The 13,708-nt window shown below is 30.1% G+C and overlaps 1 protein-coding gene across 1 annotated transcript; it reads left to right on the forward strand.

Moving 5' to 3' along the window:
- Positions 1-8,232: 8,232 nt before the first annotated feature.
- On the forward strand, positions 8,233-11,902 carry LOC106345715 (F-box protein At3g28330-like). The gene has a single exon (XM_013784883.3). The coding sequence runs from the start codon at positions 8,314-8,316 to the stop codon at positions 9,592-9,594; it is 1,281 nt and encodes a 426-aa protein (XP_013640337.2). The 5' UTR covers positions 8,233-8,313; the 3' UTR covers positions 9,595-11,902.
- The last annotated feature ends 1,806 nt before the right edge of the window (positions 11,903-13,708 follow it).

Below are 13,708 nucleotides of genomic sequence, written 5' to 3' on the forward strand. Positions count from 1 at the left end.
CCGTCAACAAATTTAACAGAAATATTTGACGTCGTTTATTGCTGGCGTTAAGTGAAACGACGTCGTTTTCAAATGATGTAAAACGACACCATTTTACATGATTTGAAATTAAAAATATGTAGACCCCTGGATTCGAACCCAGGTTGGTTGGTCAAATGGCAAGGTATTTTACCACTGGGCTACTGGCATTTTCAATGTATTTACTAACATGTCTACTTTTGTTTGGTACGTATTAAATATAAAAAAAAAATTCTCTAAAAACTTAATAAGATCTTTAAAATTCCAAAAAATTAAAAAAAATAAAGAAGATTTTTATAAATAAATTTAAAAATTAAAATTCTTTTTAAAAAATAAAAAATCTTTCAAAATTTTCTAAAAACTTAAAAAGATCTTTAAAATTCCAAAAAATTGAAAAAATAAAGAATTTTTTTCTTTTCAATTCGTGAAAAGTTCGTGTTTTTTTTGAAAAGAAAAAATAAAATTTTATTTTCTAATTTAATTTCAAAATTAATTTTATAAAAAAAATCTATTTTAATTTCAAAATTAATTTTATAAAAAATTTCTTTATTTTTTCAATTTTTTGGAATTTTAAAGATCTTTTTAAGTTTTTAGAAAATTTTGGAAGAGTTTTTATTTTTTAAAAAGAAAAAGAAAATTTTATTTTTAATTTTAATTTCTAAATTAATTTTATAAAAATCTTCTTTATTTTTTTAATTTTTTTTTGGAATTTTAAAGATCTTATTAAGTTTTTAGAAATTTTTTATATTTAATATGTACCAAATAAAAGCTAACATGTTAGTAAGTACATTGAAAGTGCCAGTAGCCCAGTGGTAAAATACCTTGCCATTTGACCAACCAACCTGGGTTCGAATCTAGGGGTCTACATATTTTTAATTTCAAATCATGTAAAACGACGTCTAAAACGACGTCGTTTCACTTAACGCCAACAATAAATGACGTCAAATATTTCTGTTAAATTTGTTGACGGTGTGCTAAATTGGCAAGTCAGCGAAAACATTGTTAATTAATTCTAAAGTCAATGAAAGTTTGGTGTTTTTTTGGCCAGCCCAAAAGTTTATGTTTCTTTTGGCTATTCGTGCAAAGTTGAGGTTTTTTTTGGCCGAATTCTCAATAAAAATATACAGCAATGTGCATAATAAATACATATTTTACGCTATAAATTGGATTAACATCTTTACAAACCATGTAAAAGTTTTAGTACTTCGGTAAAGGAAATTCAAATAGTACGTATTTCAGGTTTTTAAAAAATAAGTTAGTTGTTTTAGAAAAATAATTATCTCTGTTTATAGAACAAAAAAAAAGATTTAATTTAGTTCGAATACAACTTCTGATCTCTTCAAAGAAACTAACTTTTATTAATGAGTCCTCCAAATCTTGACAACAAAAACATCTTGGTAGTTGATCTCGAATGAAATATAGAAACCATTATGAATCTTTTCCCCCCATAATCTAAAATCATATGCTTAAAATTTAAGACTTAAGCAAGAAATGGTTCTGAGATGCTCATATTTGTTCCTAACAAACAATAGAGCTTGTTTTACCAAGCCGAGTATCACCCAATAATAAACTTAAGAAATGAGACCGTTGAACATCAAGAACAACATTCCCACCTCAGGAACATCACTTCCAACCAACTGGATGGCTAATGTTTGAATTGCCAATTTCTCACCAAAGTTGAAACTTTCTTATAGGAAAATTATGCAAAGGTTTCAAGGCTGGCGAGAACCTAAAAAAGAGTCATATACATTAGTTGTGGGATAAAAATTATTCAACTTCAAGTGACATAACAACTCAATCATGGTGATGCATTAGAAGCAAAAATTCAAAACAAATATTAATTACAAACAAACTAACTAACCCACAACTTAAATTAATAAAATAGTATATCTCAATACCAACCGAACGTTTCTTACACGATGTCTCTATATTGAAAAAGAAAGTGTCATGGAACTAATATGATCTTTATACTGCCACCAAGAAAGTGCCATCTCAACAATCCAGAAAATCGATGTAGTGATTGTTATTACTATAAACAGATGGAGCTTCTTGGAGTTGGTTTTACGGTGACTAATAAGTGCCTACACTCATCGACCATTACTCAATTTTCACAGTTTCATGTTTCAACGTTTTCTTATTTTGATAAGATTTGCTTTACTACCTTCTTTGCATTCAATATAACATTCTATTATTAATAATAAATGCAATTTCAAATAATCACCATTTTCACTCCAATAGCATGTCGAAAGACTATTATTTCAACATAAAAAGTAGCTACTCTTATAACATAGACAAAAAATTACTCACAATCCATTTTTTCTAACCCAAAATATTACAAACCACAAATAACACACCGAACATGGGATCAACTTTTCGTAAAAGGAAATAACTAGAAGCCCATTTGAAACCCCCACATCACATCAATGCCACATCTCTTTGATATAGAGACAACTATTGTTTTTTTTGGACACCATAAACAACTATTGTAAGCAAACAAAACATATCTTATCACATATAATCCTTCCTCACTTAAAATTTTTTAAATGACAAAAATCATTATCATATACATCTCTTGCAAATGCAAACCTAAAACACAAACCACAAAATCATACAAAAAAATAAAAACCTAGATCACAAGTAAGTAGACATAAAATTGAAAACATAGGTATTGTGATATTGTAACCAATAATTGCTAGGTTTTGGACGAAACAAATACTAAAAAATCATATTGATATATCATATTATATTATTAACCATTTATTCTTCGGTTTGCATTATATTTACATTTGACTTATTTTAAAAAATAATATTATTTAAATATGATTTCAATCTAATAATATCAGCTTTACAAAATCACAAATTTAGTGAATTTCTAATTGTAACATTTATTGATAGTGTACTATACCACCTTTAATAAAAATGACATTAAAATGGCAAAATGGCACACATAAAAATAAAATAAAAACATTTTTTCAAGAAAAATAATTATCGTGCGGACACCCCCTAGTATAGTATATAATGGGATTTCTGTTTCATGATGTGCAAGTTATAGTGTCATGTGTCCAACTATGATATATAATTGCTGCTAAAGAATTATTCATTTCTCACTTTTCAGATGTATCATTGAATTCAGAAAAATATAGCCATAGGCCTTTCTGGGATCCTTGCTACCTTCGTAAACAAAATTGATCAATATTCATAATTGTCACTGTATGAGAAATTCGGAAACACACCCATAGCGGAAGGAATCTCTGGTAAAGCCCACGTTTGGACTGTTAATGGAAACTCAAACAAAATTTCGTTTTATGTTTTCTCTGTCGCTCACATACCCGAAGCCGCACCCGAACCCGATCCAAAAAACCTGAACTGAAATCCGAACCGAAGTATCTATTAATCATTTATTCTATTAAAAACAGTTAAGTTAAAGGGATATTTTTAAATACAAAAAAACTTGAGCAATGAAGAATTTGATTTTTTTTTCCTTTTAAAATCTTAATATCCGAATCCGGTCTGAAATAACCAAACCCTAACTAAAAATACCTGAACCCAATCTGAAGTATAGAAATACCCTAACGAGTTTTATACCTCTATACTAAAATATCCGAAAATCTGAAATACCCGATCCAAACCTGAATGGGTATCCGAACGCCCACCATTACTCACATCTCTCACAAAAGATATCTAAACCACAATAGCTGTTTCCAGGTTTATGCAGACATAAATATATATATAGAGACATGAAGAAGACAAAACAGATAAGAGAAACCCAAGAGGGAGTAATCTGGTTCAAGTTGGAACTTAAAGACATAAATATATATAGACATGAAGAAGACAAAACGGAGAAGAGAAACCCAAGAGGGAGTAGTCTGGTCCAAGTTGGAACTTAGATGTACAAAGCATATCAGTCGATCAAAAAATGGTCGATGTAAACTGTGTGACCAGAAGTTCATGGAATTGTTGGTGAACTTTGGGGAGACCCAAAATTCTGTCATAATGTCTTTGTATTTGAGAAAAGCTAGCGGGACGTGGTAAATTTGTAGTAAAAGAGATTTGTTGTAATTAATGTTATCAAAACGTGGGACACGGTAGATTCGTGTTATATTATCAACAATGGTTTTCACTTTCAACACCCTCCACATTATCTCCTCTCTCTTCCACATCATCTTCTTTCTCTTTTACCAACTAATTCAATACCCATTCAATTTTTCTATACTACAATGGTTTGTTGAAAAAAATTCAACACCCTTTTTTATAATTTTTTTCTTTCACAATTTTGCTTTTTTATATATTTTTTTCATTACATATGAAACTTATTTATTAAAATTAAATTTCAGTTGCTAAAAAATAGAATTATTGATTAAAATTCAATAACAATAGTCAATAATTGGGATTCATTTCATTAGAAAAAGAAAAATATAAAGGCAAGAGTTTAATGGAGTATAACATAAAATTTATAGTACAACTACATGAATTTTTTTCTGTGTCTAAATCAAATGAAACAAGTCTCTATTTATAGAGTTTGAAAAATGATAAATTTTGATGTAAAACTAAATTTTAGAAAATAAAAAATTTATGAGATAATTTATCTCAAATAATTCAGATGAAAAAAAACAAATCAGAAATCTTTATGACCAATAGTTTAAGAACAAATAGTCATTGAGAGCTCCGCTTTATGGATTCAACATTGTTGAATTCTTTCAACCATGTTTAATACACCTAGGATTCAACTTTTTTTTAATAGACCATTGTACTCTTTCAACTATTAAATTTTTTTATTCAATAAATCATTATAGATAGTCTTATTCGTAAAATTACGAAGAGAGGACATCTACTTCGCTATATATACTCGAACATTTCGCCCACCTCCTCTTCTCTTCCTCTCCACTATCTCCCTAGATCATCACACTTCCTGTCCAACAAAGGCTTGTTTTAGATTTTGTTGATTTTATAGTTTAGGTTTCTTGTTTTAGATTTTGTTTGTAGATGACTCCTAAAAATAGAGGAGAAAATTTCCATGTTATAGTGAGATGTCCAGCACGGGACATGTATCAGGGCCTTTTCGGCTTTCGAAGTAGTCACAGGCTCGCAATACCGTGGATGCAGATTACGCGGCTTAACCTCGCGGGATTCCATATCCACCAACCAATTCCACCGAGGAGGAGGCGGAGTTAGAGAGAAGAGCCGATGTGAGTAGCTCAAAGCTCTTTTTCCCTATGGGTTTGTCCCATGTGATTTTCCATATTTAGTTTTCTTAAGAAGGTAGAAATCCAAGAGAAAATAATCTGGTTCAAGTTGTAACTTGGATGTACAAAGCAGAACAAAAATTGTGTGACCATAAGTTCATAAAATATTTTATATTTTACGGTATATTTCAATGATGTTTTATCTTTAATCTCAACTTTAATATTATAACAATTATTTGAATCATATGTCCAATAAGAATCAGACAAACTGTAGATAATATTAGTGACTAAAAACATAAACTAAATATAAAATAAACTTAATTATGATATTATCGGTAGATATTATTAATATCAGTTGCAAATATCTGTGTTAATTAAATGGAAATTGCACCGAGTGACATAAAAAAAACCAAAATTGACAAAGTAACCAAAAACATTCTCTCTCTCCACTTTTATGTTCCTATCTCTCTCTATCATCTCTCTAGAAAACTAATTTTGCTTTTTTTGGTTATTTAACAAATAAGCCCTCAATTAAATGTCCTAAATATCATGCTAATTACATATATTAAAATATATTTTTAAGACAATAGTATATATATTGGCTGGATAGGGTTAATCTTTATTAATTATTTTAAGTATTAAAATAAATATATCTATTAAATAAAAAATATATCTATTAAATAAAAAATTTAAATAATAATATTAATTTAACTAATGACTTATGCTAAAATTATGAAAAAGATGACAAGTAAGCTATTTTTAAAAATAATAGTATATATATTGGTCGAATAGATTAATCTTAGTTAATTATCTATAATATCATGATAAATATATATGTACATATATATATTAGTTTAAAATTTTAAATAATAATATTAGCTAAAATAATGACCTATCCTAAAATTATAGAAAAGATGACAAGTAATTAAATTCACTTCTTAAATAATAGTGTATAGATAACTAATTTAAGACTGTTATATTTTACTAATTAGGTAATTAATATAACGAGATTTTAAAAAAAAATTATGTTTAAAGAGAATTTAAAGTTGGAGGAACATAAAGAAAAAAATCTTCTACATTAAACAAATGTCGCGGGAAAAGTGAGTTGATCTTCGACTTAGAAGATTAGGGTAAAATTGGATTCTGATTGCTAAAATCTATTCATAAAATTAATATCAAAATCATTCACTCTTTCATTACTTTTTCACAATGAAAATTAATCAAACATGAATAACACTATATTTTAATCTATCACTTCAGATTTTGAGTTAAATAACAATAGATTTCAAACTGTTTAAATAAAATAATTGTCAACCCAAGATCAATAACACTAAAATGTTAGAATAAAGTTATTCTATATATAAGAATCAGTAAAAGAGAAAAAAAACGATAGATTGTTCTTGGAATTAAACTCTATTCAGATTTATCAACCAATAAAAACCCCAAAATCTATTTCAATATTTGTTGGAAAAAACAAAGATCAAATCCTTAGTTAGATTTGAATAATAAACAAAATTAGAAACTGAGTGTTTCTTCAAATTGATGTGTCAATCACGTAGAGTTTCAAACGAATGAGTAATATATCCAAATTTTTTTAAAAAAATTTAAGCAAGAAGTTTTTTGCGTGGATTCAAATATGTAAAATATTCAAAAGTAGCAATCACACGTATAGAAAGAAATTCACATATTTGAGGTGTCAAGTGACCCCACTAGATTATAATTGGACCCGTCCATTGTAAATTGCGTTAAAAATTAATTGTAACTACGTCGTTTAAAGTTTTTTTGTGCTATGTTATTTAGAGTAACTCCAAAGGGAGTTTGTTTCCACCGGAGCCGTAGCGAGAGTGAATCTTCCTAGGGATGTATCTAAACTTTAAAAGAAAATTAAAAATAAAAAGAAAATAGGAGAGAAAGTCACAAAGTATCTTCTTTTACCAATTTTAAGAACCACCTATTCACCTGTAATGTCACGTGTCTTTCCATCACTAACTCAATCTTTTAAAAATAATTAAAATTTAATTATATAATAAGGTAATGCTATAATATTATTACTAGATTAAGATCCGCGCCTTGCGCGAGATAAACATTATATATAAAAATTATTTTATGTATTATATGTTCTTACATATTATGAAATAATAAATATATGTTGAATAACTAAAAGTCAGTAACTATTACATATATAATTAAATTGATGCGAACGTTTAAATCAATTTTATTAATCCAAACATTTTTTAAAAAATTTTGATAGGATAGGTAATTAAATTTAAATGATTTTAACATACATAGTATATTTTTAATATTAATGTCTATTTTTTTTTAAATGATGCTTTCTACTCATATTTTTTTTTATCATGTGTATTTTTAATAGCAAAAACTTTAAATTACTGATAACAAAATTTTTATTGTGGGATTAATAATTTTAGTAATTGATAATTTTAAAAAAAAAATTATCAATGTTAGTTCAAAAATTTTATCAAAAAAAATTATTCAAAGTAAATTTTGAAACTAAAATATTTATTTATTCAATATGGTTTATTGTTTAATTTAAAATGATATATATACATATATATTTTAAATCTTAATGATTAATTAAATTAGACTTTTATTTATATGATTTTGTAATCATTTGTATTTTGTAATAACAAAAAATTTAAACCATGGATCGCAAAATTTGAATGTGAGACTTTTAACAGTTTTAGTAATTTATAGTCATTTTTTTAAATTCAAAATATAAAATATACAGAAAAATCTAAATTTTTATAATATGGTTATTGTGTTTTTTTTTTTAAAATTATTTTAATAGTTTTAAATTAAACAAATTTGATAGAAGATACATTTTTTTTATCAAATCTTTATTATTCAAAATCATTAATTGTCATATATACTTTACCAACATTAGACAATTCCGTAATCTTTATTTAAGGAAATAATAAATGACATTAATAATGAATTTATGCTTAGTTTAATAAAAAGCTTATTATATAATTAGATGGACCAACCTATTTCTCTAATAATTCTAAGAATAGGATGACATGTGACTATAAAAAGAAGTTGTAATGTTTCACAAATAATATATAGGGGATTTTGGTGATTAGAAGCTACACTTTAGATGGATTGGAGCAGCTCTTATAAAAGAGCAAACCCATGTCCGAGAAAAATAAGTAAAACCCTAATAGCATTGAAACAGAGAAAGAGGAAAATGGTTTTCTTGCCAGATGATCTCTGTGCAGCAATATTATCGAGACTACCGATAAAAGTCTTCACAAGTTTTAAACTGGTTTGCAAGCAATGGAACTCAGTCGTTGAGTCTCAGATTTTCCGCGATCTTTTCATATCTCAACACCAAAACACTCAATCTTCATCATGGTCGCTCATTAAAGGTGCATCTAATAGGACAGAGTTCTTGGCTCACTACAGATGCAAAACTTGGGGACTTCAACGGTCTCTAGAGTCTTACATCTCCTCTTTCATTAGCTACAAGTTCGAGAACCAGAGAGGAAAGTACCGACGAGGCAGCGTCGTGGCTTACAGCGATGCAGGGTTTGTTTTGATCGACGTATCGTCTTACAGATATTCTGGGTCGACTTTCGAGAAACGATCCTTGTGCGTGGCTAATCCAGTTTCACAGGAATGCATTGAAATCGATGTTCCTAAAGCGTTTGAAAATAGTGGAATTTTCTGGCCTTTTGGAATCGCCACACGAACTGATAACGGCGACGTTATAAGTTATAAAATTGTTGCATATTCATCTAATAGCGATGTTGGGTACTTAGTATATTCATCTGAGACAGGTTTGTGGAGTCCTCTCCCTTATAATTTTGAGAGCTGTGAGTGTAACTATACAATTAGCTTGAACGGGAATCTTCACTGGCTATCCCGCAATAATGATGAACTTGTATCCATGGATTTCAACGCCACTACCATGGAGGCTGGTCCGTTCCGTTACACGGCTTTCCCTGATTTAGAAAAACGTGTCAAATTCAAAAGAGCTTGCACAACTTATCAAGGAAGTCTCATGTATATGAACATAGTCTCCCAAGACAATGATGATGGAAGTGTAGACCATAAGTTATGTGTATGGCGGCTCGAGAGCTGGGAGTGGCAACTAATATCTGAAATCTCTACGGATTTGACTGAGACCTACTTCGATTATTTTCCGTTGAGAGTTGACTCTCTTGATGCTACAACAGCCTACTTTCTTAGCCAGAAGCACCAACGTTTTATAGCTTTTAACTTACGCAATGGTGCGTGTTTGCTCAGTGCGTGTTTGCTCCACAGCGGTGGGCGCATTCTGAGATTTCTTCACTACCCGGAAGGATCTTATTTTACTCATTCGTTCTCCCACAATGGCTGTATCGGTTACCCAGGCAGCACGGTGAGAAGAGTGTAGACATTATTTAAGAGCCTGAATAATTGTTTCCTAAGGTTTTTTTATTATTATTACTGTTAGTTCTTTATATGAGAAGTTGTAAGATGGTGCTTTTTTTAGTGTTTGGTTTGAATGCAAAAATATTGGAAGAAAATGGGTGGAGCATATATATATTGTAGGTCTGATTTCTTGATTCGTTGAAGATAAAACATATGAACCTTACACTTTTATCCTTAGTTCGTATAAAGATAACAGAATATAATTGAGACAGAGCACATGCAAGGTAAGATCAAAGTTGGCTTGCAGACGAGTGGAGGGAGCTATACAAAGATTTTTAGGAAAAACAAAAAAAACAGACCAAGTAAACATCTATTAGTCAACAAAGCATTTTCATTCCACTTCGCTCAACTCATTAATCCAAATTTTCAATTCCAACAATTCACCTTGCAATAAACTGCTAGGGATCAACATGACGTTCTCTTTTGGGATTTGATAGCTCATATGAAGAATCCTTTTCACCTCTGGCTCTGGTGATTTGTAAATCACTTGAATAGTTCTGCATCTTGCGTCTGTCATGCAGTTAAAAACTAAGTAAATCGATGTCAAGAACTGATAGGATGACGTGGAAGGGCTAGAGCTAAGGGAAGACTCTAGATGGGCGAGAGGCTTTGCCGTTAGATCTCTGAAACAGGAAGAAGACGGGAGTATGTATAAAAGGGGAGCTTGAGAGATGTTTAGGATCATGCTTGAAGTTGTAATTGGTTAGACGTATGAGTCTAGACCCGATCGATATGAGATCGGTGATTCAAGATGCGCTCGCTATGAGAGTGTAGATTGAGTCAAGCCTCACCTCTCCGGTGTGCAGTGCTTCTCACCATCACTGGGAAAAGACTCACCTATGCGTTCTTGTTTTTCTTCACCTTCTTTTTCTGGGAGATTATCTGGTATCTGTTATAGATCAGACAAGCATATTAGTTCCATGTTGTGCGGCTGTTTCTTACGGCGTTGTATGTTATTTCGGTCAATATTGGTCTTTTCTTTTCTTAGGTTTTGGCTGAGGTTAGAAACTACATCTCGTTGGATTGACTTAGAGTTTAGTTGTCATTGATGTTGTTTTCCTCGTCGCTGGTTTGCCGTCAATAGTATCTGCTCGTCTTGGTTTTCAAGATCTCGTTTTTGGTGATTTGACTTCTATGCTCATTTTCATAGCGTTCGAGGATTGCTCCACGGTGTGGTTTGTTGATTTCATTTTGTCTCTTTTTATCTCTTTGTTCTCTCATCTCGTTGCACCTTTCATCGCTGATCACGTCTCATGTGGCTCTCCCTTTTCCCATATTTGCTACTCCAGGTTTTGATAGTGTTTTTCTCTGTGTATGCTTTGTGCGCCTGGAAGTTTGTTTATGGTCTCAAGCTTAAGTTTTGGTTTCTCGGTGGTTGGTTTTCATTCTCCTCCACTCAGGTTGTTTATCTTCTTCTCATGCATTCTTTGGTGTAGGTGTGCAGAGTTAGTCTTTTGGAGCTTTGGTTTCTTCTATTCAGAGTTTTGTGGCTCTTCGCTTGCATGAGTGCTTGTATGTGCTTGATTAGTTTGTTTGGTGTTTTTTATCTCTTAGCTGGTGGTTGTGCTTCTGGTGCTTTAGACATGCATCTTTTTGTTTCGTGGTGACTTTGTTCTTCCGATGATTATTCTTTCTCTGATCCGTTTTTTTGGTTTTTGCGCTGGTGCTTGATCGCAATCCTTTGTGTTCCGGAGATTTTTTTTTTGTCTCATATTTTATCTTTTTATTTTTTCTCACATCTGCTAGTTTTAGCCAAGACATTCTATGGTAAGATGAGATAGATTAGTCTTCTTTGTTGATCTTTTTTCAGCTTCAAACCTTTATTGAGTTAGTGTTACTATGTTATTTTGTTTTCTCTCTCTCGTTGGGGAAGTTTTATATTTAGATTACGTATTACAGTCTAATTTTTCTTATAAGTTTGGTCATTTTATATTTTTAATAGTTAAATAAATATATAATTTGTAAATTAAATAATAAAAAATGGTAAAAAAACAAAAAAAAACATTTATGCTATTTTAGTTGTGAATAAATTAAATATGTAAATATATTTCTATTATTTTATTTATTTCTTTATTCATTTTGATTTTTAGTGAACAATAAAATAGATTATCAAACTTCATACGATAATAGTTAGTGCAAAAAGGATTAGATAGTTCACGATTAGAAAGTACTTGGCCAAATTACAATAATCTAAAAGAAGAAGGATCTAAATGTAAAAAAAAATACATGGATGACACAAAAGCCTCATGCCACTTGTCAGAAGAAGAGAAAAAATCAATTATATATATATATATATATATGAGTTATTCTTGGGTTCACCCCCTAGGTTGAACCTAGAGGTTCACCAACCAATAGAATTTTGTTATTTCATATTCGACATCTTTTAAAAAAAAGAAACAAAATATTGTCTTTTTTTTTCTGGACAAAAGAAATAAAATATTGTCATATTATGTTTTTAAATAAAAAAGTAAAAAATAAATAAAAAATAATAGTAATTATAAAAAAAAAGAATTTTTTTAAAAAGATATTTTTAACGTCGTCAGCAAAAAACTAAATCTTAAACCCTAAATCCTAAACCCTAAACCTTAAATCCTAAACCCTAACCCTTGGGTAAATGGGTAAATCCTAAGCTTTTGGATAAATCCTAAACTCTAAATCAAAAACACTAAACACTAAAACACTAAATCCTAAATCCTAAACTCTTGAGTGTTTTAGTGTTTAATGTTTTTGATTTAGAGTTTAAGATTTATCCTAGGGTTTAGGATTTAGTGTTTTGCTGACGATGTTAAAAATATTTTTTTATAACTACTACTATTTTTTATTAATTATTTTTTTACTTTTTTATTTTAAAAATATAATATAATTTGACAATATTTTATTTACTTTTTTAAAAGATATCGAATATGAAATAATACAATACTATTGGTTGGTGAACCTAGGGTGAACCCAAGAATAATAAATAGATCATCTCTTATGCTTTGTATGTTAATTTCAAACTCTATGGGTGTAATTACAATCTTGATCAGATCATAGATCTTAACTGGAATAAGTTGGAGTATATGCCATTGGACTGAAGAATATAAAAGGAAAGAGAATATAAATAAAGAAAGTTGTAATAAGATCATCTCTTGTGCTTTGTATGTTAATTTCAAACTCTATGGGTATAATTACAATCTTGATCAGATCATAGATTACCTATCATCATGAGATTGTAATCGGCATCTTAATTTGCAAAGTGTTCCTTATTGAATCGGAATACTATTCGTTTTATAGATTACATAAATGCAGTGATCGTAGATCGAACACAAGACCGTCAAATGAAAATGAAAATTATTTTGGGAGAATAAGTTTTTGGCAAACTATTTCGATGTAGTTGGAGGGTTGGCATTACTTGTTCAGTTATATGTCAAACCAGCTCATGATAATTCATGGATTCTATTTCTTCGCAAGTATTCCCCTTTCAAACTTGAGAATAAGCTTGAGTTTAAAAGGGAGAAGTTCTTATAAGTATCAATGTTTGTATTACCGCCAAAGGCTGAAAATTCAAATAAAAAACGAGGACGTAACAGACGATTGGTGGATTTGAATTCAAGTAAAGGAAGTGATGTGGCATAACTCGTGGTTATTCGTGGGCAAGAAGAAAGTGAAGTGAAAACTTGAAGTGAGCTGGGGCCTTTGTCGTTGGATTGAAGAACATATAAGAAAAGGAATAAAAATAAAAAGTTGCCCTCCCTCCCTCCCTCCCTCCCTCCCTCCCCCGATTAATACTAATTTTGTCTTCCGTTGCGTTGCGGATGTCTCCTGACTCTAGCGGAGTCTTACCTTATTTATTTTTATCAGTTTTTATTTTGTTCAGGAGCGGATTTAGACAAGTTACTAGCTGAGGGGCATGTTATAAAAGTAACAAAAAAAACATTTAGACGAGACATTTTTCAGTCTTCTTTACTAAACTGAAAACATTAAAAAAATTAGGTTAAGTTGCATTAGGAAAAACAATAAACAGTGGGGAGCATGTGACCTCGACCGTCATACATAGATTATCCCCTGGTTTCTTTTTGTCTCTAGACTTTTTGTTT

This window comes from Brassica napus, chromosome C7 (genome assembly GCF_020379485.1).
Source record: "Brassica napus cultivar Da-Ae chromosome C7, Da-Ae, whole genome shotgun sequence".
In the NCBI taxonomy this organism is placed as follows: Eukaryota; Viridiplantae; Streptophyta; class Magnoliopsida; order Brassicales; family Brassicaceae; genus Brassica; species Brassica napus.